Source organism: Cajanus cajan, chromosome 6, assembly GCF_000230855.2.
Source record: "Cajanus cajan strain Asha chromosome 6, NIPB_CcT2T_4, whole genome shotgun sequence".
NCBI lineage: Eukaryota > Viridiplantae > Streptophyta > Magnoliopsida > Fabales > Fabaceae > Cajanus > Cajanus cajan.
The window spans coordinates 59,812,360-59,838,698 of NC_138522.1; the positions used below are offsets into that span (position 1 = coordinate 59,812,360).

Genomic DNA, 26,339 nt, shown 5'->3' on the forward strand with positions numbered 1-26,339 from the left:
GTTACAAAATAATAAACAAAAAGAAAAAGCCCGCTAAGACACCACAAATGGGTGTTTTAGGCAAAAGTAAGGGCCATCAAAAAGAAAAAGAATAATAATAAATCCATGATGGTACCATCAATCGAATTCAACAAGGGGGGCTCAAGAAAAGCTATCCAAGTTGTCAAAGCACAATCATTAATAACAAAGATGTGTTTAACTTCATAAGTGTTTAATCAAACTAACCTAAACACTTGAGCCTACCATTGGCCAGCCATTCTTTCAAAATCCATTTTTCGAAAATAAAATAATCCCCTCTAAAACACAAACTTTTGAAAACATATATCCTTTCCTTCTCTTCTCCCTTGTCCCAAAGATTTTTGAATAATCTAAGTGGAAACATGGAGATATAGTGGTCAATAGGAAGGTTGACACATCTTCTAAAGGAAGGGAGAATCATTTGGTTGATAACACCAAAAATCAAATATGCATCGTTCCTCGGTTACAGAAATCGGCAAAGCACAGTCTGTCTGGAGGAATGGCAAGATCCAAACAAAGAACGCATCGATTAATTCTTTTGAAAAACTGAATCAAATAGAATTAGGTGCATCTCATTTGCATACATGCATACAGATGATAGGTGTACTAGAAGATCACTTATTCTCTGTTTATATTTAAAAAAAAAAAAAAAAAAAAAAAATCAAAAATCAAAAATCAAAAATCAGAAAAATCCAATACGCCCGTATTGGTATTAATACGGTCGTATTGGAGTTAACGTTAAGTACAACGTTTCAACTCCAATACGGGCGTATTAAAATCCAGTACGCCCGTACTGAACCCCAATACGGTCGTATTGAATCCAATACGGTCCATATTGATTGTAAACTTTGTACATCAATGGAAAGGCCAATACGGCCGTATTGAATCCAATACGGGCCGTATTGGCGGAATTTTGCCTATAAATAAGACCTCCCCTCCCTCATTTTGCATACCTTTCTTCATTCTCCACATTCCTTGCTTGTGAGTGCATTCCTACAAAGATTATCAGAAATGGCAGAATCTTCTCGCAAAAGGCAGAGAGCCCCGGCCAGACGTGTAATGACAGATCGACACCGGGACCGGCTACAGCTTATAGAGACGTTCACCATCGAGCCGTCAAGGGTGCTCGATTTTGAGCTTCTCCGAGCAGTGGGCTTGGAGAATGATGTCAGGAGCTACTTCGACGCCATAGGATGGGGATTTGTCCTTAATCCACCATCCCAGCTATATTTGACGGCCACGAAGGAGTTCTTGGCTACAGTCGGCGTCACGGAGTCGACTAACAGCTATGGGGAGGATGTTTGCGCGGTGGATTTCTGGATGAATGAAGGATACCGCTCGCTGACGTTGGACGAGTTCAACGTCCAGGCAGGGTTTTTCAGCCGCACTGATCAGCTGGCATTCCGAGATGCCATATGCGAGTGGCCTGATCAGTGGACTCCGGTTGAGATGTGGAGTTTGCTCACTGGCCGACGGGATTATCATTCAGGGGTGAAGGGCTCCCGGCTCCCGACTGCTCTTAGGATCTGTCACAAGATCCTCACCAGTACTATTCATGGCAGGTCCAAGAGTCCGGAGTCGATTACACGGCCGGATCTGCTGGCCTTATATTGCATGGCCACCGGCCGGAAGGCCAATCCTGGATATTTCTTCCTCGAGCACGTGAAGAAGCTTGGGGTACGAGAGGGAGGAGAGTCCAGACAGGGGTACATCTTGGTTGCCCCACTCCTCTCACAGCTGGCGGAGACATGGGGATGTCCCGATGGTGCAGAGCCAGGGGCATTGGCGCCGAAGCTGATTGGTGCCTCCACCCTGATTAACATGAAGATCATCGCTAGATCGCCAGGAGGGGGGTTTGTGCGAGTAGATGGCCTCGAGACCTTCGACGACCTCCTCAACAACCTCGACTTTGAGGGAGGCGACGCCCCGCAGCCAGAGGCTAGCACATCACGGTCGGACAGGGGATACTTTGACGCCCGCTTCGACACACTGCAGCAAAGCATTGACACGCGATTCGATGCTTTTCAGCAGAGCATCGACACGCGATTCGATGCTTTTCAGCATAGTGTCGGTACATGGCAGCAGAGTACCGATACTCGACTAGACAGCTTGGTGCAGGGTTTCGACAACCTCTCAGTCTGGCTCCATAGCCACTACCCCACTCCTCCTCAGGATCCGCCGGCCGATGAGTGAAGACCGGATTGCTTCCTTTAATTTTTATGTATTTAGTTTGTTTGGGCTGTGTCCCATCTTTTGATTTCTTTTGATTTCTCTCGTACAAACTTATTTTCTATTTAATGAAAATTTCCACTGTTTGATTTTAAATTCTCTAGCAATTTAAATTCTGTACAGCAAAAGCCAAAAACATAAAAAAGGCAAAATACAGAAAAAAGCCAAATCAGAAGAAAAGGCAAAATACAGAAAAAGCCGAAAATGAAAAAGGCAAGGATATAGAAAATCCAACAAAAAGATTGCACAGAATAACTGAGCCTGGAGAGGCTTGCCGAAATAATACTCCCGCGGAATAACCGAGCCTGGAGAGGCTTGCCGAAACAATACTCATCAGTTTGTACAGAATAACTGAGCCTGGAGAGGCTTGCCGAAACAATACTCCTCAGTAAACAGAATAATTGAGCCTGGAGAGGCTCGCAGAAATAATACTCCCCAGAGGGAACCTCAACTCATGCTCTTGGATTCAAAATCCCCAGCAAGAGCTATCAAGCAAGATCGTCAAAATCTCCAATGGAAGTATGATCATCCAAGCAGTATATTCAAGTCAAAGGACTTTAAAACTTCTTCAGTGGAAGATAACTCTCCGACTCAAGCGTTGAGTGAGACTAAGCCTGCAGAGGCTTCCTAAATAATACTCTGGGATACACAAGATCCCCAAATCTCCAATCGCCTACTCAAGAGGCATCCCTACAAAAGAAAAAAAAAAAAAAAATCTCAATAAATATTCCCCAAGCGGAATGCGGCATCCAGCCAAGCACCGAACATCAAGATTATCTGCCTAACAGAAGAGGCCAGTCAAGAAATGAATGACAGAATTCCCTAGTGGATAATAGCCTACACAGAGGCTACAAAATCAGAAAATTGAAAAGAGTCACCCGAATAAGGACAACCGGGATACTCCACCAACGTCAAAGGACGTCAGCCAAACATAAGGCATCGCTCAACTCAAAGAGAGAGCATCTATGTCCACACCCCAAGGATTCAGAAATTCCCCATAGGTACCAACAATGCAATGCAAGTTGGGGCACAGGAACCTATGAATGACTGCACATCCCCTAGACGGATCCCTGCGTTATCCAGCCCTCAGCGGCACAAAATCAGAAAAAACTGTCGAGGCAGCATAGTGGACTGTGGAGACAAAAATCATCTCAAATCCCTGGAGAGGGTAAACTCGCATTGCCGAAGTGATCAGAAGACACGGACGCAGTCCCTGGAGAGGGCAAACTCAGCTGCCGATGTTAAGACGCAGTCCCTGGAGAGGGTAAACTCAGCTGCCGATGTTAAGACGCAATCCCTGGAGAGGGTAAACTCACCTGCCGATGTTAAGACGCAGACCCTGGAGAGGGCAAACTCAACTGCCAAATGTTAAGCGGCAGAGCCTGGAGAGGCGGTACTCAATCATCAGGGTGATGTTAACACACTGGTGTCTAGCTTCCGGCTCGGGCGTCGAGTGAGGCTAGGTCTGGAGAGACGGTACTCAACCATCAGCGTCATCAGAGGTGCGTTGGTGTCCAACTTCCGGCTCGGGCGGCGAGTGAGGTTGGGCCTGGAGAGGCAATACTCAATCATCAGTGATGTTAAAACACTGGTGTCTAGCTTCCGGCTCGGGCGTCGAGTGAGGCTAGGCCTGGAGAGGCGGTACTCAACCATCAGCGTCGTCAGAGACACGTCGATGTTCAACTTCCGGCTCGGGCGTCGAGTGAAGTTGACCCTGGAGAGGGTAAACTCAGCTACCGAGGATGTCAGAAGCGCCGAGGTATGCACCCACCTGGAGAGGCTACTCAACAATTTTCCACCGGAAGACATTACAAGTCAGAAGGTCGGCACATCACCCGGACAATTGGGTCAACTCCTTTACTTGTCAGCCGGTACACCAAAAGGCCGTCCGACTAAGTAAAGGGGGGGCAACTGTAGACCCCTAAAATTGTCCAGGTCGGAAATAAAACTCGAAGACCCTCAAAGATCGAAGGAAAGTCAGCCAGAAGGACTCCTAGAAGACCATAGGATGGCTATCTGTAGGTTTAGAGGTCTTAGAGTAGCTTAAAATAAGGAAGTGGAGGGAATGAAGCCCAATACGGCCGTACTAAACTTAATACGGCCGTATTGAAGCTTCAACACGGCCGCAGTGAACTCAATACGGCGTATTAAAGTTTCTGAAACTTCAATACGGCCGTACTGAAATCAATACGGCCGTATTGAAGTTTCAATACAGCCGCAGTGAACTCAATACGGGCGTATTGAAATTTCTGAATTTCAATACGACCGTATTGAACTCAATACGGCCGTATTGAAGTTCAAAAATTTCAATACGGCCGTATTGATTCCATAGCCCGTATTGCGCCTGTTCCCTATAAATATGGCGTCATTTTGACGTCATAGGACACTTTTACACACAGTTTTAACCCTCTTCTTGAGTATTCTGGGTTTTTTTGAGCAGTGCTCTGCCTAGAAATCACTCGGAGAGTTGATCCGACGAAGTTTTTGAGTTCTGAGCATTTTGCTTGAGTCTCGAACCTAGTCGAAGGGAAATCCATCGGATTTCCAAGTCAAAAATTATTTTTTAGGAAGGAGCGAGCGGGCTTGTAGAGCGAGGGAATGCCAAAAAGCTTCCCAGTTTTACTTGATATATAAAAAGCACGCTTCAAGAGGTTTCTTTTCTAAAAATCCCTTCTTTTACTGCTTTCTGTGTGCATATTAAACTGTCATCATGTAGATAGTTAATTTATAATTGCTTAGAATAAATAGGGGTAATTTAGTAATTTCGCACTATTATTTTTAGAAATAATCTGTCATAGGGAACCCGAAAGGGGCGTTGTGGGGTGCTAACACCTTCCCCACGCGTAACCGACTCCCTTACCCAACTCTGGTTGTAATGGCCGAAGTTGATTTATAAAATCAATTGCCTTATCCCTTTTTCCAATGTTTTGAGTAAAACATTGGTGGCGACTCCACGAACCCTTTTACTACGAAAACCACTAATCCATGGAGGGTCCCGCTTGGGATTAACATGGATTGGTGAGACATTTAATAAATAAATTGGATAAGATCGACAAGGTCTCAGTTTGAGAACAAGTCGTTCTAATAATCCAATACATTTTCAAAACTAAAATAAAAGCGAGCTCGACCGTCTTCGCGACCGCCGAGGCCCGTTTGGGCCGGTGGCGACATTGGGGCATAATTTTTTTTTTAAATGGAGTGGAGCATGTTTGGGAGGAGAGTGAGGACTTATGTTATGAATGGTGCGGGCAGTTAGCATGTGGGGAACATTGGATATAGTGGACACCTGGCAAAGAGGGAGGAAAACAAATGCAACCGCAAAAGTGGAAGGAAAAGAATAGCCAATTCTGCACTAAAGGATTTCGTATGGGGGACCACGTGATTATAAAAGGGAAATTGCTAAATGAGAAAAGGGGTGGATTGTATGAATTGTCTTTTTCTCTCTCTTGGCCCTTTTGGGATATTCTCTGCCAATTCTGTTAATTCTGCAGCTTCTATTCTCTTCTTTTGAAATTATGAGCAGCTTGTTACTTCATCAATTCCTCATAATATGAAATTTCACAGTCAGCATTAAAATACATAGTGTCCTCTCATATTATTTCCTTGTTGTTTCATTGTTTATCTACGTTCATTACATTTTGGTGCTTTCATTCCCACCATGGCTGAAAACACACGCCTCAAGGAGCTTGACGCCAACGTGAAGAAAATCCTCGATCTCATGGAGAAACGTGATCTCTGTTATAACGAACGCTTTGCGCAGCTGGAGTTGGCGCTCAATGACGTTTCAAGCAGCAACCTGGTGGTTCGAACTCACAAACCAACCTGTCGTTTCAGGTACGGAATATTAAGCTTGATTTTCCTAAATTTGACGGAACCAATGTTCTGCAATGGATCTTCAAGGCTGAACAATTTTTTGGATATTACTCCACTCCTGAGCTCCAACGCCTTACTATTGTTGCGATCCATTTGGAGAAGGATGTTGTACCTTGGTTTCAGATGATGCAAAAGAACAACCCCTTCCAATCCTGGGAAGGTTTTACTAAGGCATTAGAACTCGAATTCGGTCCTTCTCCTTATGAATGCCCATGATCTGCTCTGTTTAAACTCTCACAATTGGGCTCTGTCCATGATTATTATGTCGAGTTCACTGCTTTGGCTAATCGTGTTACGGGGCTTACCGTCGATGCCATATTGGATTGCTTTTTGAGTGGCCTTAAACTTGAAATTAGACGAGAGGTGTTAGCTCAATCACCAAACTCTGTCCTTAAAGCTATGTCCTTAGCCAAACTTTTTGAAGAGAAATACACTCCTAACTCGAAACCTTACTTTTCATCTAGCTATCCCAAAACCTCAACCACAAAACCACAGAACAGCCCACAATCCAAAACAAATGCCTTACCACCCCTGTTACCTACCCCAAACTTGAAACCATTTACCCAACCTTTCAAACCATCCAATGTCAAAAACATCACCCCTGCTGAAATGCAAATCCGTAGAGAGAAAGGGTTGTGCTATACTTGTGATGACAAATTCACCCCAAACCATAAATGTCCTAATAAACAATACCTATTACTACAATATGAGGAGACCGAGGAACCCCCCGATAAACCCCACCCATCTGAACACCTTACTCACCCCAACCCTGACCCCATTTTGGACCATCATCTCTCTTTCAACGCCCTCAAAGGCTCTAATGGAGTGGGTACAATGCGATTCCAAGGCTCTATTCAAGGTGTCTCCGTTCAGATTTTGTTAGACAGTGGCAGTTCTGATAATTTTCTGCAACCTCGACTTGCAAATTACTTGAAATTACCGGTTGAACCCATTTATAGTTTTCAAGTTATGGTGGGCAATGGAAATTCTTTGACGGTTGAAGGACTGATACAAGAACTCAAGGTTTCAGTACAGGGTCATACACTCACTCTCCCGGTGTATTTATTACCAGTTTCTGGCGCAGATTTGGTGTTGGGCGCATCATGGCTGGCTACTTTGGGCCCCCATATTTCTGATTATAGTGCATTAACTTTGAAATTTTATTTGAATGGTGAATTTATTACTCTCCATGGTGATAACTCGTAGCTTCCCACCCCAGCGCAATTCCATCATATTCGGAGAATGTCTCACACACATGTTATTGCGGAATGTTATACATTACAGCTTCAATTTCTTGAAGTGCCACAGGATCAATGGGTTGACTTACCTGCTGACTTACACCCTGATTTAGCACGTATCCTTCATAATTATAGATCTGTTTTTGACAAACCTTCAGGCCTACCACCTGATAGGTCTCATAACCACCAGATTCCTTTGTTGCCAGGTACTAATCCTGTGAAAGTTCGGCCATACCGTTATCCGCACAGCCAAAAAGAGCAAATCGAGAACATGGTTGCTGAGATGTTGAAAGATGGCATTATTTCTCCTAGCAATAGTCCATTCTCTTCACCAATACTATTAGTCAAAAAAAAGGATGGTACTTGGCGGTTTTGTATTGATTACAGGGCACTAAACACAATTACCGTTAAGGACCACTTCCCTATCCCTACGGTCGATGAATTAATTGATGAACTGTGTGGTGCTCAATACTTCTCCAAACTTGATCTTCGCTCCGGATATCATCAAATTTTGGTGGCACCGGAGGATCGCTTCAAAACAGCTTTTCGAACTCATCAAGGCCATTACGAATGGCTCGTTATGCCCTTTGGACTCACAAATGCCCCGGCTACTTTTCAAAGCTTGATGAATTCTGTTTTTCAAGGGTTATTGAGAAAATCAGTGTTAGTATTTTTTGATGATATACTGATCTATAGTCCCTCTTGGTCACTTCATTTACATCACTTGGAAGTTGTACTTCGGATTTTAGAACAACACCATCTATTTGCTAAATTATCCAAGTGCCACTTTGGAATACAGGAGGTGGAATACCTTGGTCATATTGTCTCGGGTAAGGGTGTCTCGATGGACCACAACAAGGTGAAGGCAGTATTGGATTGGAAAATCCCAACAACAGTGAAGCAATTGCGCGGATTTTTGGGATTGACCGGGTATTATCGTCGATTCATTAAGGGTTATGCTTCCATAGCTGCTCCCTTAACCAATTTGCTTAAAAAGGCTAATTTTCATTGGGATTCTCAAGCCATTCTTGCTTTTGATAACCTCAAGAAAGCTCTCACTGAGGCCCCTGTTTTGGCACTACCGGATTTCTCCAAACCATTCATTTTGGAAACTGATGCATCAGGGATAGGCATCGGTGCAGTTCTTAGCCAATCACAACATCCACTTGCTTTCTTTTCAAAGAAATTGTCACCACAAATGCAGAAGCAATCTGCATATACAAGAGAATTCCATGCAATAACCACGACTATTGCCAAATTTCGTCACTACTTAATTGGCCATAAATTTGTGATAAGAACTGATCAAAAAAGCTTAAAATGTCTTATGGAACAAGCCATTCATACTCCCGAACAGCAAGCTTGGCTGCACAAGTTCTTGGGGTACGATTTTACCATTGAGTATAAGCCTGACAAAGAGAACCTCGCTGCAGATGCTCTGTCTCGATCCTATTTCATGGCTTTTTCTCAGCCTCAATGGGACTTCATCACAAACCTGCGTGATGCTGTTGCGTCTGATGCGAAACTCTCAGATATTATACGACTATGCAACGTAGGCACTCCCCCAAGTCCTCATTATACCATTCACAATAAGTTGTTGTTCTGGAAGCAAAGACTTGTGGTACCAGCGCAGCATCCCTTGATCCAAACTATCATGCAGGAGCTGCATAACTCTCCAATCGGTGGCCACTCAGGTATTGCGCGCACATTGGCAAGGGTTTCTTCTCAGTTTTACTGGCCGGGTATGCACCAAGATATTAAATCTTATGTCCAACAATGTTTGATATACCAACAAGCCAAATCATCTACTACTTTGCCCGCGGGACTGTTACAGCCCTTACCTATACCTCAACAAATTTGGGATGACTTGGCAATGGATTTTATTGTTGGCCTTCCCCCATCGTATGGCTTCACCGTGATTATGGTTGTCATTGATCGTCTCTCTAAGTATGCGCATTTTTGCCAGCTGAAGGCAGATTATTCCAGCAAGCAAGTAGCGGAGGTATTTATGAAGTCCATTGTAAGGTTGCACGGGATACCAAAGTCCATAGTTTCAGATCGTGACAGAGTTTTTATAAGTAATTTCTGGCAACAACTCTGTAAACTAAGTGGCACTACCTTAGCTATGAGTACCGCCTACCATCCACAATCTGATGGTCAGTCCGAAGCTCTTAATAGATGCTTAGAAATGTATTTACGATGCTTCACGGTTGATGATCCGAAAAGCTGGAGTAAGATGCTACCATGGGCAGAATACTGGTATAATACTTTTTTCCACACCAGTATTGGCATGACACCATTCAAAGCAGTTTATGGGAGAGACCCTCCTACTCTTCCTAAATATGTGAAAGATGACACTGAACCCCCTTCCTTACACGAAATGTTATTGCATCGTGATTAGACAATTTTGTGTCTCAAGCAAAATTTGATGAAAGCCCATAATTTGATGAAAAAATATGCAGATCAGAAACGAGTTCATGTAGAGTTCCAAGTGGGAGACCTTGTGTTTGTCAAACTCCAACCGTATCGACAACATTCAGTTGCACTTCGCAAAAACCAGAAGCTTGGCCTTCGTTATTTTGGTCCTTTTCCAGTGATGCAAAGGATTGGACCTGTTGCTTACAAATTAGCATTGCCACCTACAGCGAAGATCCACCCAGTTTTCCATGTTTCTCTATTGAAACCATGCAAAGGAGAACATCAACAACAATATCTGCCTCTGCCATTTCTCACAAATGAATTTGGCCCTGTTATTCAACCGCTCAAGGTGTTACAATTTAGAGTCATTTTGCGAGAGAATCAACATATACCTCAAGTACTTGTCCAATGGGAAGGGTTGGATATCTCTCAAGCTACTTGGGAAGATGCACTCACCTTGCAAAGTGAGTATCCTAACTTCAACCTTGAGGACAAGGTTGTTGTCCATGGGGGAAGCAATGTTATGAATGGTGCGGGCAGTGAGCATGTGGGGAACATTGGATATAGTGGACACCTGGCAAAGAGGGAGGAAAACAAATGCAACCGCAAAAGTGGAAGGAAAAGAATAGCCAATTCTGCACTAAAGGATTTCGTATGGGGGACCACGTGATTATAAAAGGGAAATTGCTAAATGAGAAAAGGGGTGGATTGTATGAATTGTCTTTTTCTCTCTCTTGGCCCTTTTGGGATATTCTCTGCCAATTCTGTTAATTCTGCAGCTTCTATTCTCTTCTTTTGAAATTATGAGCAGCTTGTTACTTCATCAATTCCTCATAATATGAAATTTCACAGTCAGCATTAAAATACACAGTGTCCTCTCATATTATTTCCTTGTTGTTTCATTGTTTATCTACGTTCATTACAACTTATATACCCACATCCTAACTTGATTTTCCAAGTTGAAAAAAATTCGTACCCAATTCTATATTCAGTTAAAACGATTTTTTTTTCTGTCAAAATTTAGTTGAGGTCAAGTTGTGAAAACAAAAGTGAGGAGTGCATTCACATTTGGGTGCCTTACTTTCTAAAATGTAAAGCATATACTTATTTACTAAATTCAACAATCAGTTTAATCCACGTTAATAGAACTTTAGTCTTCTTATAAACTAACATTTTAATTTTCATATTTGACTTTTATTTGCACTTCATATCCAAAATCTAAATATATTTGTCCTAAGCCATTAGAAATTTAGTTATATAATATGACTCCCAAGTTTTTGAATTGTTCTCTGTTATCTTTAGTTGTGTATTATTCATTATGTGTATTATTCATTATATGTATAGTCACAATTTAATAAATTATAATACATTATTATCTATCACGTAATTTTATATAAGTGATTTGTCTTATTTATATTATTAATATATTGCTAAAGTGTACATGTTTAAAAAGAAAGAAGTGTTTGTTTAGAAGTCCAATTATTATATATAATTACCTAGAGCTGTCAAAACGGGCTACCCGGCCCGGTCCACCACGGGTTGGCCATTTGGTGGGCCAACCTAACCCGGCTCATTTATTAGTGAGCTTAAAAAAATCGAACCCGGTCCGGCCCACCACGGGTTGGTGGGTTAAACGGGTTGGCTCACCTTTAAAAAAAATAATTTTTTTCATTTTTTTCTTCTTAATATACAATTAAAGCCCAAAAATTTAAACTTATTTTAAAAATATGAGATTCTTAATTAAGACATCCATAAATGAATCATTTATCCTAAACATTAAATGATAATTTTAAATACAATCAAATCAAATCTAAATAATCTCAAATAGATAAATATAATCTAAAATCATCTTAAACTTCAAATATAATCCAAAATCATCTTAAACTTCAAATACAATCCAAAATCATAAAAATTACAAATCACAATCCAACATTAAATTATTATTGTCTCATGTTAGACTGCACCATGACCCAATAATTATTGTATTTTAAAAAAAAAAAAATTAATCACAGGTTGGTGAGCCAGTCCGGCTCACAACGGATTCAACCCGGGTGAGCCGGGTTGTTAGTGAGCCGGGTTCAAATTTGACCCGCATTGAAATTTTCAAATTTTTTTAACCCAACCCGGCTCGAACCCGTGGTGAGCCAGGTTGGCTCACCGGGCCAAACCCATTTTGACAGCTCTATAATTACCATTGAGGTACAAATAAAGTCTCACATCATTTTATTAAAAAGAAATAAAAGTTTTTAATATACACATAATCTCCATTAATATGAAGATTTTTGGGAGATAATCAAAATCAAAACCATAAAAGTTTAAGTTTAAAGTAAACAGTATCATACCAATGTAGAGATGTGTGTGTGAACATCAAGTATCCAATAATTATATTAAAATCAATGGTTGACCATGTGATAGACTTAGAGTCTCAAATGAGTATTTGGTAATGAGAGGCAATAGATTCAAATGTGAGATCCCTTGTGTCGAAAGTCTTCTGGATAGTGAGATGACAAAAAACAAAATGATGAGAGTTTATGTCCAAAGTGGACAATATCATATCAATGTAGAGATATGTTTGTGTGAACATTGAGTGCTTTGTTGGTATTAGGGCTAATAGTCAACTAGATAATTAACTTAGAGTTTCATATGAGTATTTAACAATGTAAGGCGGTAGATCCAAATATGGGATCCTTTTGTTAAAAGTTTTCCTAACAGTGTGGAGGTCAGATGACATTTCTCATTGATGTGAGTTAACGACTGCAAGTATCGAGTTGATAAGTGTGACTAAAGTTCTATGGATCACATTAAATAAAGGTTATAGAGGAGAAATAAAAATTTATAAAAAATGGTCTCTACTATTATGAGATATTTTGGGATATGATAAAAAATAAAATATTGAGGATTTAAGTTCAAAATGTACGATTCAAACTAATATATACATATATATATATATATATATATATAATATTTTTATTTTATATGATATTATGTATTATTCAAGTAAATGTTTTTGATTATAAATATAATAACCATTTTTTATAACATTACAATAATTTATAAATATGATTTTTATTTATGTCTAATATAAAATTTGATATTAAATTTATTCTTTTAAATAAATATTTATTTTGTTATTTTATTCTTATTTAATGTAAAAATATTTATCAATGTTTATTTCACAAATAAATAAGAGTTACACCTAGATTTAATTTGATCGAGTTAACATTAAAACAGAACTCACAATTAAACAAAAAAAAAAAAAAAAGACGAACTCACGCAGTGCGCACTTAAATGGGGGTATTTCCGTCTCATCAATTCAAATAAGGCGGCCACCGCAGCCGCCCGTACATTAAACGGCAACACAGATCTCCATCTCTTCCCGAGTTTCTTTTCTTTTCCCTCTCACTCGTTTCGGAACCGGGCCCAACCGAGCCGGAAAATATGGGAGTGCCAGCGTTTTACCGGTGGCTCGCTGACCGCTACCCGCTCTCCATCGTCGACGTTGTGGAGGAAGAGCCCGCCGGCGGCGCCGTCGATGTTTCGAAACCTAATCCCAATGGCATGGAGTTTGACAACTTGTACTTGGACATGAACGGCATTATTCACCCTTGTTTTCATCCTGATGGCAAGGTACCTACCTACCTGCTTCTCTTTACCTTACTTTCGTTCAATCCATCATGTTCCCGTGATTCAATATTGCAATCAATTGACCTGTTATTCTGTTAATCGTATTAATGTCTTCTTCATTGGTTGAAGAAAGTTAGTGAATGTAACCTAATAGAAATACGCATATGAGCGAAGAGAGGGAAAGATTATGATAGGTGAACTTCTGAGATTTCTGTTTCAACTTCTCATATTAAGTATTTGAATGAATTTCTTTGTTGGATTTTGATATTGAGGTTGGATGTTCCTCGATTGGTTGTTGAAAACTTGTTTTAGAATTTGTTGCATTTAGGTGCAAAGTAAACTGAGTTCCTGGTACTTTTTGGAAGAAATGTTATCATACATGATTATGAGAGTAGTGAAACCTTGTCAGAAGCTGACTAGACTATGGCAATTCGGATCTGTGATTTCTTTATTTTGTGTTTAGACGGAGGTGGTTTTTGTAAATTACATATCTATTCAGTAAAGTACTTGTTGTTGATTAGTTTTTAAAATGCAGCCAGCACCTGCTACCTATGAAGATGTATTCAAAACAATCTTTGACTACATTGACCATCTCTTTTCATTGGTTCGCCCAAGGAAGCTTCTTTATCTTGCAATCGGTATGCTGCTTTTTCTTCTTATTGTATTTCTCATCTATGGAACACCAAATATTTCCCAATACTTCATCTTATGTGCAGACGATACTTAAGGGGGAAATGAGACTGACATATTCCTCGTTGTAAACAATAAGCAGCAATTTATCATGACAAGGATTTATAATTTCTATTTTGCGTTTAGTAATGTCCCTAAAGTATGCTCATTGTTTGCATTTGTGGAATGCATGCATTGTATCCTATATATTTTAAGAATATTCATTTCACCAAATTAGATACATATTATATTTGTGCGTCATAGTTTCTCATCATAGAGGATCTGCCGTGTCAGCTCCTTTAAGTTATAAATCCAAGAAATTTAATCTCTCTATATCGAAAACCCAGAAATCACACTAAAGAAGTCAAAAAGAAGTTTACAAATATCCAGCAACTTGGTTCCCATTAAGCCTTCTATTTCTTCTTGATGATTAGTAACTTGGAACATTCCTGTATGGCTGTACATTCAAAATTTAGTGCAAATCTTTTCAAATAAAATACTCAGATAAGTGTCTGTAAAACAGAATAGCCAATATGGAGAATTATAACTTTTAATATCCAGTTTTTGTCTGTTACGTTTGTTTTGATTTTGAATAGCCTCCTCATTACGACCATTTTTTTCCATATGTACTTTTTTGGCCCCTTCAGACGGTGTTGCACCAAGAGCCAAAATGAATCAGCAACGTTCACGGCGGTTCCGAGCTGCAAAAGATGCAGCTGAGGCTGTAAGAACATGAGCATGCTCCTGTTTACAATGATCTCCTGCTATTTCTGTTACAAATTTTGAGTAAAATGTAATGTTGTAGGAAGCTGAAAAGGAAAGACTCAGGGAAGAATTTGAGGGTGAGATGGAACTCTTGTCTTCTAAAGACAAGCCCGAGACTTACGACTCAAATGTCATTACCCCTGGCACTCCATTTATGGCAGTGCTGTCAGTGGCTCTTCAGTATTACATACAGTCTAGATTGAACTACAACCCTGGCTGGAGGAATACAAAGGTTGATCTTATCATATTTATTTTTTGCCCCCTTGATCCTTTCAATATTGATTATTCCTTTCTTGTGCAGTAATCCTATTTGTTTTCTTTTACCATATTGTAAATACATATAGTTTTCAGAGGATATTTTGTCTCTACATATTTATTTATGGAGCTGAATTGGGTATTTTTTGAAGGTTATACTTTCTGATTCAAATGTTCCTGGTGAGGGAGAACATAAAATAATGGAATACATACGATTGCAGCGTAACCTTCCTGGATTTAATCCAAATACCCGTCACTGTTTGTATGGATTGGTGAGTTTTTGTCTGATTTTGAAAATTTCAATTTATCTGAGGTTGGTGTGTTTATTCTTTCCTTGTTTTTTATATTGTGTGTTGTCATTGATGTGATCTTTTATTCAGGATGCTGATTTGATTATGTTGTCCTTAGCCACACATGAGGTTCATTTCTCAATATTGAGGGAGGTTAGTTTCCAGTGTATGAATGGTCTTGGTGATTTTAGATCATTGATCCCAATAGATTGCCTTGATGATTAATTACACGAGTGAACAGGTAATCACTTTCCCTGGACAACAAGAGAAGTGTTATCAGTGTGGCCAAGTTGGCCATCTTGCAGCTGAATGTCGTGGTAAGCCAGGTGAGAAGGCTGAGGACTGGAATCCAGTTGATGATACCCCGATTCACAAGAAGAAATATCAGGTTGGAGTATCAGAATCCAGCATGTTAGGCTGAAAATTTATTTTTCTTTTCTATTGATTTTTAATTTCAAACTAAAAAACCTTGTATGTACAGTTTCTTAACATCTGGGTGCTGCGTGAATATTTGCAATATGAAATGGAGATTCCCAACCCTCCTTTTGAGATTGACTTTGAACGCATAGTGGATGATTTTGTATTTCTATGCTTCTTTGTTGGCAATGACTTTCTTCCACATATGCCGACATTAGAGATCCGTGAGGTAAGCATCTGGAAGGCAGAGTGTTATATTGAGGTGTAGCTTGAAATAGGGAGTATGCCAGTTCTGCTTCTCATTATTTGTGAATTTTTATTTAGTTTTTTAAAAACATGCTTAAGTTATGCCCTTTTACCTGCATATCCCCCTTTGTACCAATATTGCTCTCTTTGACAAACTTCTTTACTGTTTCAGGGGGCTGTAAATTTATTGATGCATATGTATAGAAAGGAATTCACTGCCATGGGTGGTTATCTTACTGATGCGGGTGAGGTAAGTTTATTTTTCTTTTCTTTTTCCTGAAATTCAATTAAGTTGTTTTTGTCGTTTTGTATGTTATTGTAAAGCTGTAATGTGTTCTGGCACGTGACAGAATCTTTTTTTAGCAATCTTCCTTCAATTGCTTGTCTTATTTCTTAAGTCATCCATATGGAGTTTTTTGTTTCTTCAATAAGTGTTGTAATATGAATATCATTGAACCTTCTAGGTGTTCTTAGAGAGAGTAGAACATTTTATTCAGTCTGTTGCTGTTCATGAAGATCAAATATTTCAGAAACGAGTTCGACTTCAACAGGTACTGTGATTTCTTTGTTTTGATTATCCCTATTGGGAAGGGATAATTATTATAGGTTTTAACTTCTGACCCCTCTGAAGTTTTGCACTGATCAAATTCGATAATTGTCAGAGTTCTGCTTATTTTCATGGTTCTGTATTTAGAGAAGGGATAGTTTGCTGCATTGTAAGAAAGTTCTGTCAATATTGATGTAGAAAAATCTTCAATTCACTCCTATAGCTGTAGAATTTGATCTGGCTGTATCGTACTTGCTTTGGGAATGGAGTTTCCCCGTAATTTTCTGTTGAATAAAGGAAATGACTGTAAGTAGAGTTCAGTATCTTGGTAGATTTTGGATGTACAGAATTATTGAGGACTTTCATCCGATAAAACTAGAATAATTCCTTAATCCCTGTTCCATTGTACTAGGTGTAGTGTCTCCCCTTGAATATGGAACTCTCAACTTTGGTGGTTGTTTGTTACTGAAATGCAAGTTCACTAGCCAACACCAACATAGATACTATTGTATTTATTACCCTTTGTTTCCTCTTCTATCATTATCTACTGTTCCGTGTGGGATGTGCTGTAACATTAGACTTTACATCCGGGGGATATCATTCATAAGTCCGTCTAATTAGATTCATGAACTGATATGATTGAGCTATATATATTTTTTAATATGGTTTTCAAGTTTACTTCCTGATATGAAATACTTGTGATTTGATTGTTTTTCAGGCTGCAGAAATTAATGAAGAGATGAAAGCTAGGGCAAGAGGAGAAATGCCTGAAGAACCACGGTCGTCAGTTATGGACAAGGTCCAGTAATAAGATTTATTGCCCAAATCTTTAAAAACATTTGGCTTGAATTTTGTATTTTTTGCTGAATTTTTATTCTTTTGTTTGGGAACACCACTATACTTCTCTAGACCCCAAACCATAGTAATTCTAGTGGCTTCTCAGACATACAACTGGGGTAGCATATCTGTGGGTTATGATGGGTAATTAACAGCATGTTTGGAAACCATTTTGAAGGTTGAACACAGTGAAATGAATTATTAGAAGCAAGTATCTTTAGCTTCTACATCAATCTTAGAAATTGACATGAAAAATTAAAGAATATGTACATCAAAGATGTATTCCCAAACACGCATTAAATTGGTTTCACATATTATTATGATAATCACAATTGTATTCTGTCTTCACTTACAATGTTGTATCATGTGTGTTTTTGTCTGGAAGGCTTATTTCAATCCAAGCTCAGAACACACAATATGCCGGGTTTGCTGTAAAATCTCATGTTCTGACTGTGAACACACTTATTTTGTGTGTTCAGCGTTGTGTTCTCCGAGAAGCTTGCTCTATGTGTGTGTTATGCCCATAAGTCATGTTTCCAAAAGAAAAAAATTTACTGAATGGCTATGTGGCAGCAGGAAAGCGGGGAGGGTTATGCCGGCAAAGCCCAATGGGGGGAGAGAAAGTGAGTATTATATAGGAGGGTAACCAAATGATTGGGGTGGGGGGGATTGTTCGCAGAGGTTGTGGGTGAGATTTTTAGGAGAGGCTAGCTCTTCTCATCATCTGGGTGTTTGCTTTCTAATTTGTTTTACTCGCTTAGTGGCTATTCCATACTTGTAAGGACTAAGGAGATTATCTCGATCATTAGTCGTTTTTTCTGTTACTTTGTTGGATTTCTCTAGTTACACTGAGTAGAGGAATTTTCCTCTTATTAGAGATAAATATAAGTACCAATTCAACTATCTCTTATTTGATACATTGATTCCTATCAGTGTAGTTGGGGTTCTGAGAAAGAATTCAGACCAGCTCAAAATTTGGAATCCTTACTGACAGTGGGTGGGTGTGGGTTGCTCAAACCCTTGCTGGAATTGTATTGCTGAAAAGTGAAAACTTTGCTGCAACCTTGTATGGTTGGATGTGTGATATTGTGTGATTGAATATTGGGTTCCTCTGTTTCTTTATGAATGAGATCTGGGTGGGTTGCTTCTTTTTGAAATTAAATATTCCTTTTGTTAGTTTAAACTTTAATTAAAGTGGCTAAAGGATCCTGGATTAGAAAGGATTCATATATTGTTTTTATCAGGTAAAATTCATCTAGTGATCACTGAATACGGAACCTTGGCCAATGTCAGACTGCTTGAAATCCAATATTGTTATTTTTTCAGGTTAAGTTAGGAGAGCCTGGATACAAGGAAAGGTATTATGCTGAAAAATTTGGTGCATTGAATCCGGAGGAGATTGACAAAATCAAGAAAGATACAGTATGTCCTGTCAGTATTCTTGGAATTGTTTGTTGCCACCTTGCTTGTATACACATTCATGCTTAAAATGGAAACAATTTCAAATGTTCAACTTCATTGCTTAAGTTTATACTAAATGTTAACTATCGTATTATCAGTGATAACATTCAATTTTCAGAAACACACGATAGATGAGCATATAAGGGTCTGTTAGTGAAAATTTTCTCTATTTCACTTTTAATTACAAATATGTCATCTTATTTCCTGTTTCCAAAAGTTTGTTTTCAATATTTCTTATATAAATTTTTTAAAACAGGAAACAAAGCGAAAAAAGGTGTCATTTTTGTAATTAAAAGTGAAAACAAAACATAAAAATAGAGAAAATTTTTCTTTTTAAACGATATGTTAGGAACATGCTGTGAGTGTGTTTTGAATTGTCTTACTATCTGCCTGTTTCACAAGAGGCGTGTGTTTGTGCAGTTCCTCAGTCTTTTATGCCCACGAGGGAATAAGGGCCTCGTTGGTTGAAAATTTATATTATGTTTTAACTTCTTGTTGATGACTGTTGTACAACTCAAATAATTTTTGGTTTTCTTATTCATATATATTGCATTCGAAGATAGCTGATTGTCTTGGTTTTCCTTGTAGGTCTTAAAATATGTAGAAGGCCTTTGTTGGGTTAGTCGGTATTACTATCAGGGTGTCTGCTCTTGGCAATGGTTAGTCGTGCTTTTACTAGTTAATAGGTTATATTTGGATCCATTTCTGCTATTTTCTGTTTCTGGAATGATAAGGTGGAAAATCTACATGCATGATATGTTATACTGTAACCAGTTAGGGTGAAAAATGCATTTTTAAGCTCATGCTGTGGAAATATCCCCACTCATGGTCCCTCAAAGGATCAATTGCAACTTCTTTTAGATCTTCAATAGTGCTAGGAAGCTAACTTGTCTGCAACTCTGGATGTTTAATTGACCTCATGTGATTGTTTCTTGGCCTGATAATATTAATATCCTAGGGCAATTAGTGTGTTGTATAATATATTTACTATGTGTGTTGAATTTAGCGAGGGAGACTATAGAGGAACAGAGAATGAAATGACTTATTTTTAGTAAATGTGTAGTACATAGGATGTATAAATCATCCACATATGTAGCCTCTTAATGGACTTAGTGGAGACTATTTCCTAGGCTACTATTAATTAAGTGCAACTTCCTAGTCACTAATGGCCATGAGAACTGAATGTAATCTATCATGTGATACATGAACATACTATTTCCAAAGTACATTAAATAGTAAATACCATTATTGTCAACACTCCATCTAGCTAAAGCTTACTAAGCTTTAAGCTTGTTACAAATGAAACTTATTTTTAAATAATACGGGTTCCACCAAACATGACTTGAAAGGTAACAAAGTTCTTGATTAGACCCGGCAAGGACCGCTGAATACTTTCACAACAGTGTGTCTGGGAAAGCTGCAGGGCTAGATTGCATATACTGGGAAAGTTGCAGAGGCAGGCACATTTAATTTTTCACTCCCTTAATGTTATGTAAGAAAAATGCAGCCAAGGGAGCCAAACAACCATGGGATGCATAAAAGCAAGTGACCATCTCTTCTTCCAAGCTTCTTCTCGGCGTAATGAAAGAACTAGATAAGGAGAGGCCTCCAGTTTCAAATCCCTACCCTATGCCTTATGAGGCACCCTAGCCAGATTCACTTCCAAGGGTCAATCAAGCCTCTGAAACTAGTTCAAATAGTCATCAAAGTCTTCGTTCCTGCTTTCAACAAGACTTTCTTAGCTTCATCAGCTTGTAAAACTCTCCATCACCAGGAAAGGGAGAGCTGACTAAGTACCAGACGATTTGGGTTGGGTAAGAAGAGCGTTCGATAAGAGTAAGCTGATGGTGTTGATAGAAGATGATTTGTGGACAAATCAGACTGGAAGGAAGCAAGAGTTGATTGTAATGGGTAACAGAGGAAACACTGAAACAAATGTCAAACAAGGATAATGGTGAGATTGCAAGAGAGACTGTGAACACTTTGTTTCAAACCCACTACTCAAATTTGATCAAAAGCCACATCTTCAAAGAGCAAATGCAGAAATGCTGTAACATAGGATATAGGCATTTGAACAGAAAATAAGATGCATCCTAGAGTCTTTTTAGAAATGCTATTTAAATCACTACAGAAGTGAAATGTGATCCTTGAATCAGGTTTAGAGGAAGCCAGCAAGCAGGGTGGCACAAGTGGTGGTGGAATCTGGTGACTGGATGGTGGCACATGACTCTTGTGCTCTATAGAGGCTGAAATGATGACAGTGTGTGGCTCTGTTCGGAATGAAACAAACAAGATGGAACAAGGAGGATATGGCAACTCAGATTCAGGAGATATCATTCCGAGAAATTGCCAGTCAGTGGTGTATAGTTGACAGAACTGGCGCTGACTTGAGAATTGTCAGGTTTCTAGAAGGACTTGGTACATGAGAACTGGCTGGGCAGCAGCAATGGTGACAAAAAATGAGATTAGTAAAGTTTTGTTGGTTAAGTAAACATTTAATTGTGGTGCATCCAAAGCAATGGGTACAAGTGTTTTTTCATACAGTTTTGCTAGAATGGAGGTTAGGTCATAGTTTTGTTGTGACAATTATTCCTCATTCGTGAATTACCCTTTCTTGTGTTCCTTCGCCACATTGTAGTAAGATCTAAAAAATTTATGTTGCTTTTCATGAAGGATGATAAGACAATTAAAATATAAAGGGTTGGTTATTTTCTTTTGTTATAGTACTAAATTACTTGGCTTTAGCTTGAGGAATGCCTTGCTCCACATATGTTCGTTTTGCAATTTCCTGCATCTTTATATTCTTTTGGAACCTTGTATTACTGCTCAGAACTACTGAGCTTCATTAAATCCTGTTATTATTCCAAAGATGGTTGCTAGCAGGTACTTCTAATCATATTATGAGGGATTTAATAAGATATAATATGGACTGGATGCCTTGAGGGCTGGAAAACATGCTTTGATAATGTTTGAGTGACTTTAACATGATTGACATAAATTTCTCATAGATCCCTTCATTTTGGTTGAATCACCCAGGACTATTCTTCAATTTTTTCACTATTGTTATTTCATTCAGGTACTACCCATACCATTATGCCCCTTTTGCTTCTGATCTTAAAGATCTAGCTGATCTGGAAATAACATTTTTTTTGGGAGAACCATTTAAACCATTTGATCAACTAATGGGGACCCTACCCGCTTCAAGGTTTCTTCATCTCTCCTGTCCTCAGATCTATCATATCATGCATCCTGTGCTGATGTTTGTTAAGTTCTTGTTACAGTTCAAGTGCACTGCCCGAAAAATATAGGAATTTGATGATCGATCCTTCATCACCTATTCTTCAATTCTACCCTGCGGGTGAGCTCACTTGTCTGTCATTTGACATATTCTGGTATATTTTATAGAGTTTCTAGAATTACTTGTATTGCTTTTGGACAGATTTTGAGATTGATATGAATGGAAAACGATTTGCATGGCAGGTAATATAGTTTTGTATTGTGGTCTGTCTCTCTGTATTTTTTTTTAATGTTTTATTAATGCTTTATAATGAAATGGCAAATGGAATGTTTTTTAGGGTGTTGCCAAGTTGCCATTCATTGATGAGAAGAAATTGCTTTCTGCCACAAGCAAGCTTGAAGGCACATTGACGGTCTGGAAATGTTTCTTATTTTTACTTTTCTGGGGGAGGGGTGTTGGTTGTTACAATATTTAGTTTTAGGTCCTATTTGAATAAACTTATCTATGAACACTTATAGGAGGAGAAAATAAAAAGGAAAAATGAAATTAACTTCTCTCATACTACCTCCATCCCTAATTATAAGACCCTTTAATCTACATTACACCCTTTAATAAAATTAGTTAATTTAGTTCAGAGCATTAAATTTCTCAATAATTTAAACAACTTTTACAAAATTAACCTTCTTTTTTCCACCTAATCATTTCTCACCTAATTAATTAATACTTGGAAGAGAGATACTTATGTGCCTATTTATCGTCTCCAATCCTAATAAGAGAGTTTTTATCCAATTAATTTCGAATGTTTATTATCTTTTGTTTAAAAGTATTGTTTATTAAATAAGGGTATTTTAGAGAAGATAAAATAAATGCAAGTTACAGCTAGAAGAGAGTCTTATAAAAAGGGACAGGTAAAAAAGTGAAAAAAGTATTATATATAGAAACAGAGATAATAGTAAAAGTTTACAACAGGTAATTTGAAACATTTTTTTGCCCAGCGTTGGCCAAGTAGCACATACCACATGAATTTATTAGATCAGCTTACTGTTAGTTGCGTCTGGGTGCTCAATATGTGCAGGAGGAGGAACAGCTCCGAAATAGTAAGATGCTTGATTTGCTTTATGTCAGCAGTGCGCATAATTTGGCTCCACATATCTTATCATATTACCAATATTCCTGCCAATTGCCTCTGCATGAAAGACCTGCTCTACCGATTGACCCAAGTGCTAGGTTAGTGAATAACTGAATATGTTTGGTAATGGTCACCAGTCATAATCATAAATATGTTTGGTAATGTCTCTCGTATTTTCTTTATTAGCAGCGATGGTATGAATGGATATCTCTGGTTGTACGAAAGAAATGTGCTCAGAACCATTGTATCCTCTCCCATCAAGGGATTGCAAGACATTGGGTTTAATCAAGTTTTGTAAGTTTTGTCCTTCACACTTGCCTAATATTTTTTTAATCATTGGATGAACTCATGTTGAGTGTTTCAAATTTCAGAAATATTACTTATCTTAATCCTCGTAAACATAGTCATATTCCAAAACCTCCGCATGGTGTACTAATGCCAAAAAAGGTTGGTATACTGACTTCTCTTAGCATTTGACATTATTAATGGATTCATCCTGTGGGTGGAGCTTCATGATTCATTTATTTTGGCAGGGCATTTGAAATAGTTTATGTGGAGTTGATTTGAGCTTATGAAAATGGCTCGACTCCCATAAACTCTATTTTAAGCTTATTTTAATAACCTTTTATGTGTAGTTTATCAAAATAAGCTCTTTTTAGCTTATTTCAGTAAGTTACATGGTCATATTTATGGCATAAGCCTTTGTATGATAGGAGCTTATTAAAAAAATGCTTAATTAATCTTTACATAAATGTTAATTGTCCTTGAAAAAAAATTAATGTATTTTTGACTTTTGATAGGGATGAAAAATATGCTGAACCCCCTTTTATATATATATATATATATATATATATATATATTTAGAACCACATTCTTGTGCCAATTGCCAAATAACAGAGCTCAGATAGTTGCCATGACTTGATTCATTTAATCAAATATTATATTTTTGTTTTAGTTTTTTCAAAGAATTTTTTTTCTCCTTTTTCCCTTTTGATCTATGAGTATGATTGCAGATATTAAAAGCCATTGATATTAAACCGTTACCTGTGTTATGGCACGAAGACAATAGTGGTCGACGGCAAGGCAGAGAAAGGTGAGAATCTATCTATTCCTGAAGTTGTTAGATTGGTGTAATACAATCCACAGCAGTTGATTAAATTTAATATTCATTGTGGTAGTGACATTGGTACTGGTAATACTCCCTACCGTAAGTGGACAATTTTTTTTAGCGGAAATTGTCAATATTTACTTCAAGTAATGATCTTGTGGAAAATCTAGAAAATTCTATGTTGAGTGGGTTGATATGTTCTCAATGCCTTTCGAACTAAGCACATGAAGTTTTTTATGCATGAAATCTGGTCTTTATGACTTTATGTGGATGATAAGAAAGATACTTTTAAAGAGCTCTTACCTTTCTCGTGTGTGATGCTTCCGACAGACCACAAGTGCCTGGAGCAATGGCTGGCCCTCAACTGGGAGAAGCAGCACATCGTCTTGTCAAGAACTCCCTTAATATTAAATCAAATATGCCATATGGATCGTCGGAGCAGCTTCCTGGCCATCATGCAATGAACAGGGTCAGATCAGCTGGACCCTCTGGATCTGGGAAATATTATGGCGAGGACACAAGCTGTTATTACGGACAATATTACCATCACCATGGCCTAATAAATAGGCCTAGATATCCAGTTCCATCTAATGGTGGACATTATGACAAACAGAATTTTAGGATGCAAGATAGGTCACAGCATCATGAACAGTACTACAACGGGAGAACTGGGTTTAATACCTTGCCAATGGAGGACGGTACGAGACCTAGGACATATGCAGTGCCTTCACCAAAGACACCTGCAGTGATGTTATCGAGGCCGCCCAATTCCGGGCCAACTACAAATCTACAACACCAATTTGTGCAGAGCATGGGTCTTCCTATACCACCTCCAAAATGGATTACTAAAGGACCAGATACAAATGGAATATATGCTGGGCATCAAGAAGCTACATTGGGGGGAGCTTATGATAAGCACACGAAGAGGGTGTACCAAGTTAAAACCCGTCAACCCCAAGATATGCCAGAGTACGGGAATCCATAGTGGCTGTTGTGGATTTTATTTGCCTTGTGACCGAAGTGCCCTCTTCCATTTCTCAGGCTGTACCTCAAATTGGAGTTCATCCAAGTTCAACCATGGAGTTTGAGAGGGCAATTATTTGATACCTAATGCAATAGGCAGAGAAATGCTTATCAAAGCTTTAGATAACACTAATCTGCAGGGAAGGTGCTGCTAAGAATTGTGATCTGCCTTCACTACACAGGCACTTCTTTGATAGTTGTCCAGGTTATACCAATTGGAAAGGTGAGAGTTATATTACATTCACAATATTCTTGCTTTCCAAGTTCTAATTAATACTCGTGAAATATTGTAAACTGATTTTGCTGTCCGCGGCATGAGTAGGGTAGCATGTACAAAATCCCGCTGCGTTCAGTGGCCCATGTATTATCATGTACCATATTTGTCTTGAATAGACGATAGTAAATTTGTAGACAAAATGAAAAGCGTTTTGTTTAATTTTTGTTTGTTTGTCCAAATTGGATCCTGGATGTTAAATTTCACATTTATCTTTAATTTAATGTGTAATCCTTCAAAATTTTGATGAATAAATTTTCCCCACCATGTTCCAGATTTGACTTGAATATTTTCGTTGGAAGAAAATTTTATCTTTAAGTTGAAAAATGTTAACATTGAATTCTAAGGTTGATTGCAAGTATTTAAAAATGGCAATATTGTATTAAGAGAAAAAGTATTATCATATTAAAACTATAAAAGTATGACTATTTTGTTAATAAAAAATGTTATTTTTAGTTAGTATATATTATATTGTGTATAATATTTGCCCATGATTGAGTAAAGAATCTTTCTCATCTTACTTAACATTTTATTTTAAAAAGCATAATTTATCATAACCATGCAAATACCCATAAAATACGCCTTCCTTATAAAGAAGAAGAATAAGGCTTTTTGAGAAATCATCATCTATGATCCAACAAATTCTTAACCATTTTCTTTACAATCATCAAAGATACAACAGA

General features: G+C 38.3%; 1 protein-coding gene across 2 annotated transcripts; it reads left to right on the top strand.

Moving 5' to 3' along the window:
* The first annotated feature begins 13,063 nt into the window (after positions 1-13,063).
* LOC109796112 (5'-3' exoribonuclease 4) lies at positions 13,064-25,818 on the top strand. Of its 2 annotated transcripts, none has more exons than XM_083059173.1 (22): positions 13,064-13,400; positions 13,933-14,035; positions 14,714-14,790; positions 14,872-15,063; positions 15,239-15,358; positions 15,467-15,529; positions 15,618-15,764; positions 15,858-16,022; positions 16,212-16,289; positions 16,504-16,590; positions 17,305-17,385; positions 18,750-18,845; positions 19,473-19,543; positions 21,961-22,089; positions 22,166-22,242; positions 22,324-22,364; positions 22,460-22,534; positions 23,198-23,349; positions 23,438-23,545; positions 23,623-23,698; positions 24,265-24,344; positions 24,690-25,818. In XM_083059173.1, exons 1-22 carry the CDS (start codon positions 13,212-13,214, stop codon positions 25,342-25,344), a joined length of 2,862 nt encoding a protein of 953 aa, XP_082915299.1. In that variant the 5' UTR covers positions 13,064-13,211; the 3' UTR covers positions 25,345-25,818. The 2 variants fall into 2 exon arrangements, with proteins under 2 accessions (XP_082915299.1, XP_020211340.1); XM_020355751.3 differs by having other exon boundaries at positions 13,068-13,400; positions 23,441-23,545.
* The last annotated feature ends 521 nt before the right edge of the window (positions 25,819-26,339 follow it).

Excerpts from the sequence above, each read along its gene's own strand:
- LOC109796112 (XM_083059173.1), top strand. The coding sequence starts at position 13,212 with ATGGGAGTGCCAGCGTTTTACCGGTGGCTCGCTGACCGCTACCCGCTC. Across the intron at positions 17,386-18,749 it reads GGTCGTCAGTTATGGACAAG|GTTAAGTTAGGAGAGCCTGG; the intron begins GTCCAGTAATAA and ends TTATTTTTTCAG. Across the intron at positions 19,544-21,960 it reads GGTGTCTGCTCTTGGCAATG|GTACTACCCATACCATTATG; the intron begins GTTAGTCGTGCT and ends TATTTCATTCAG.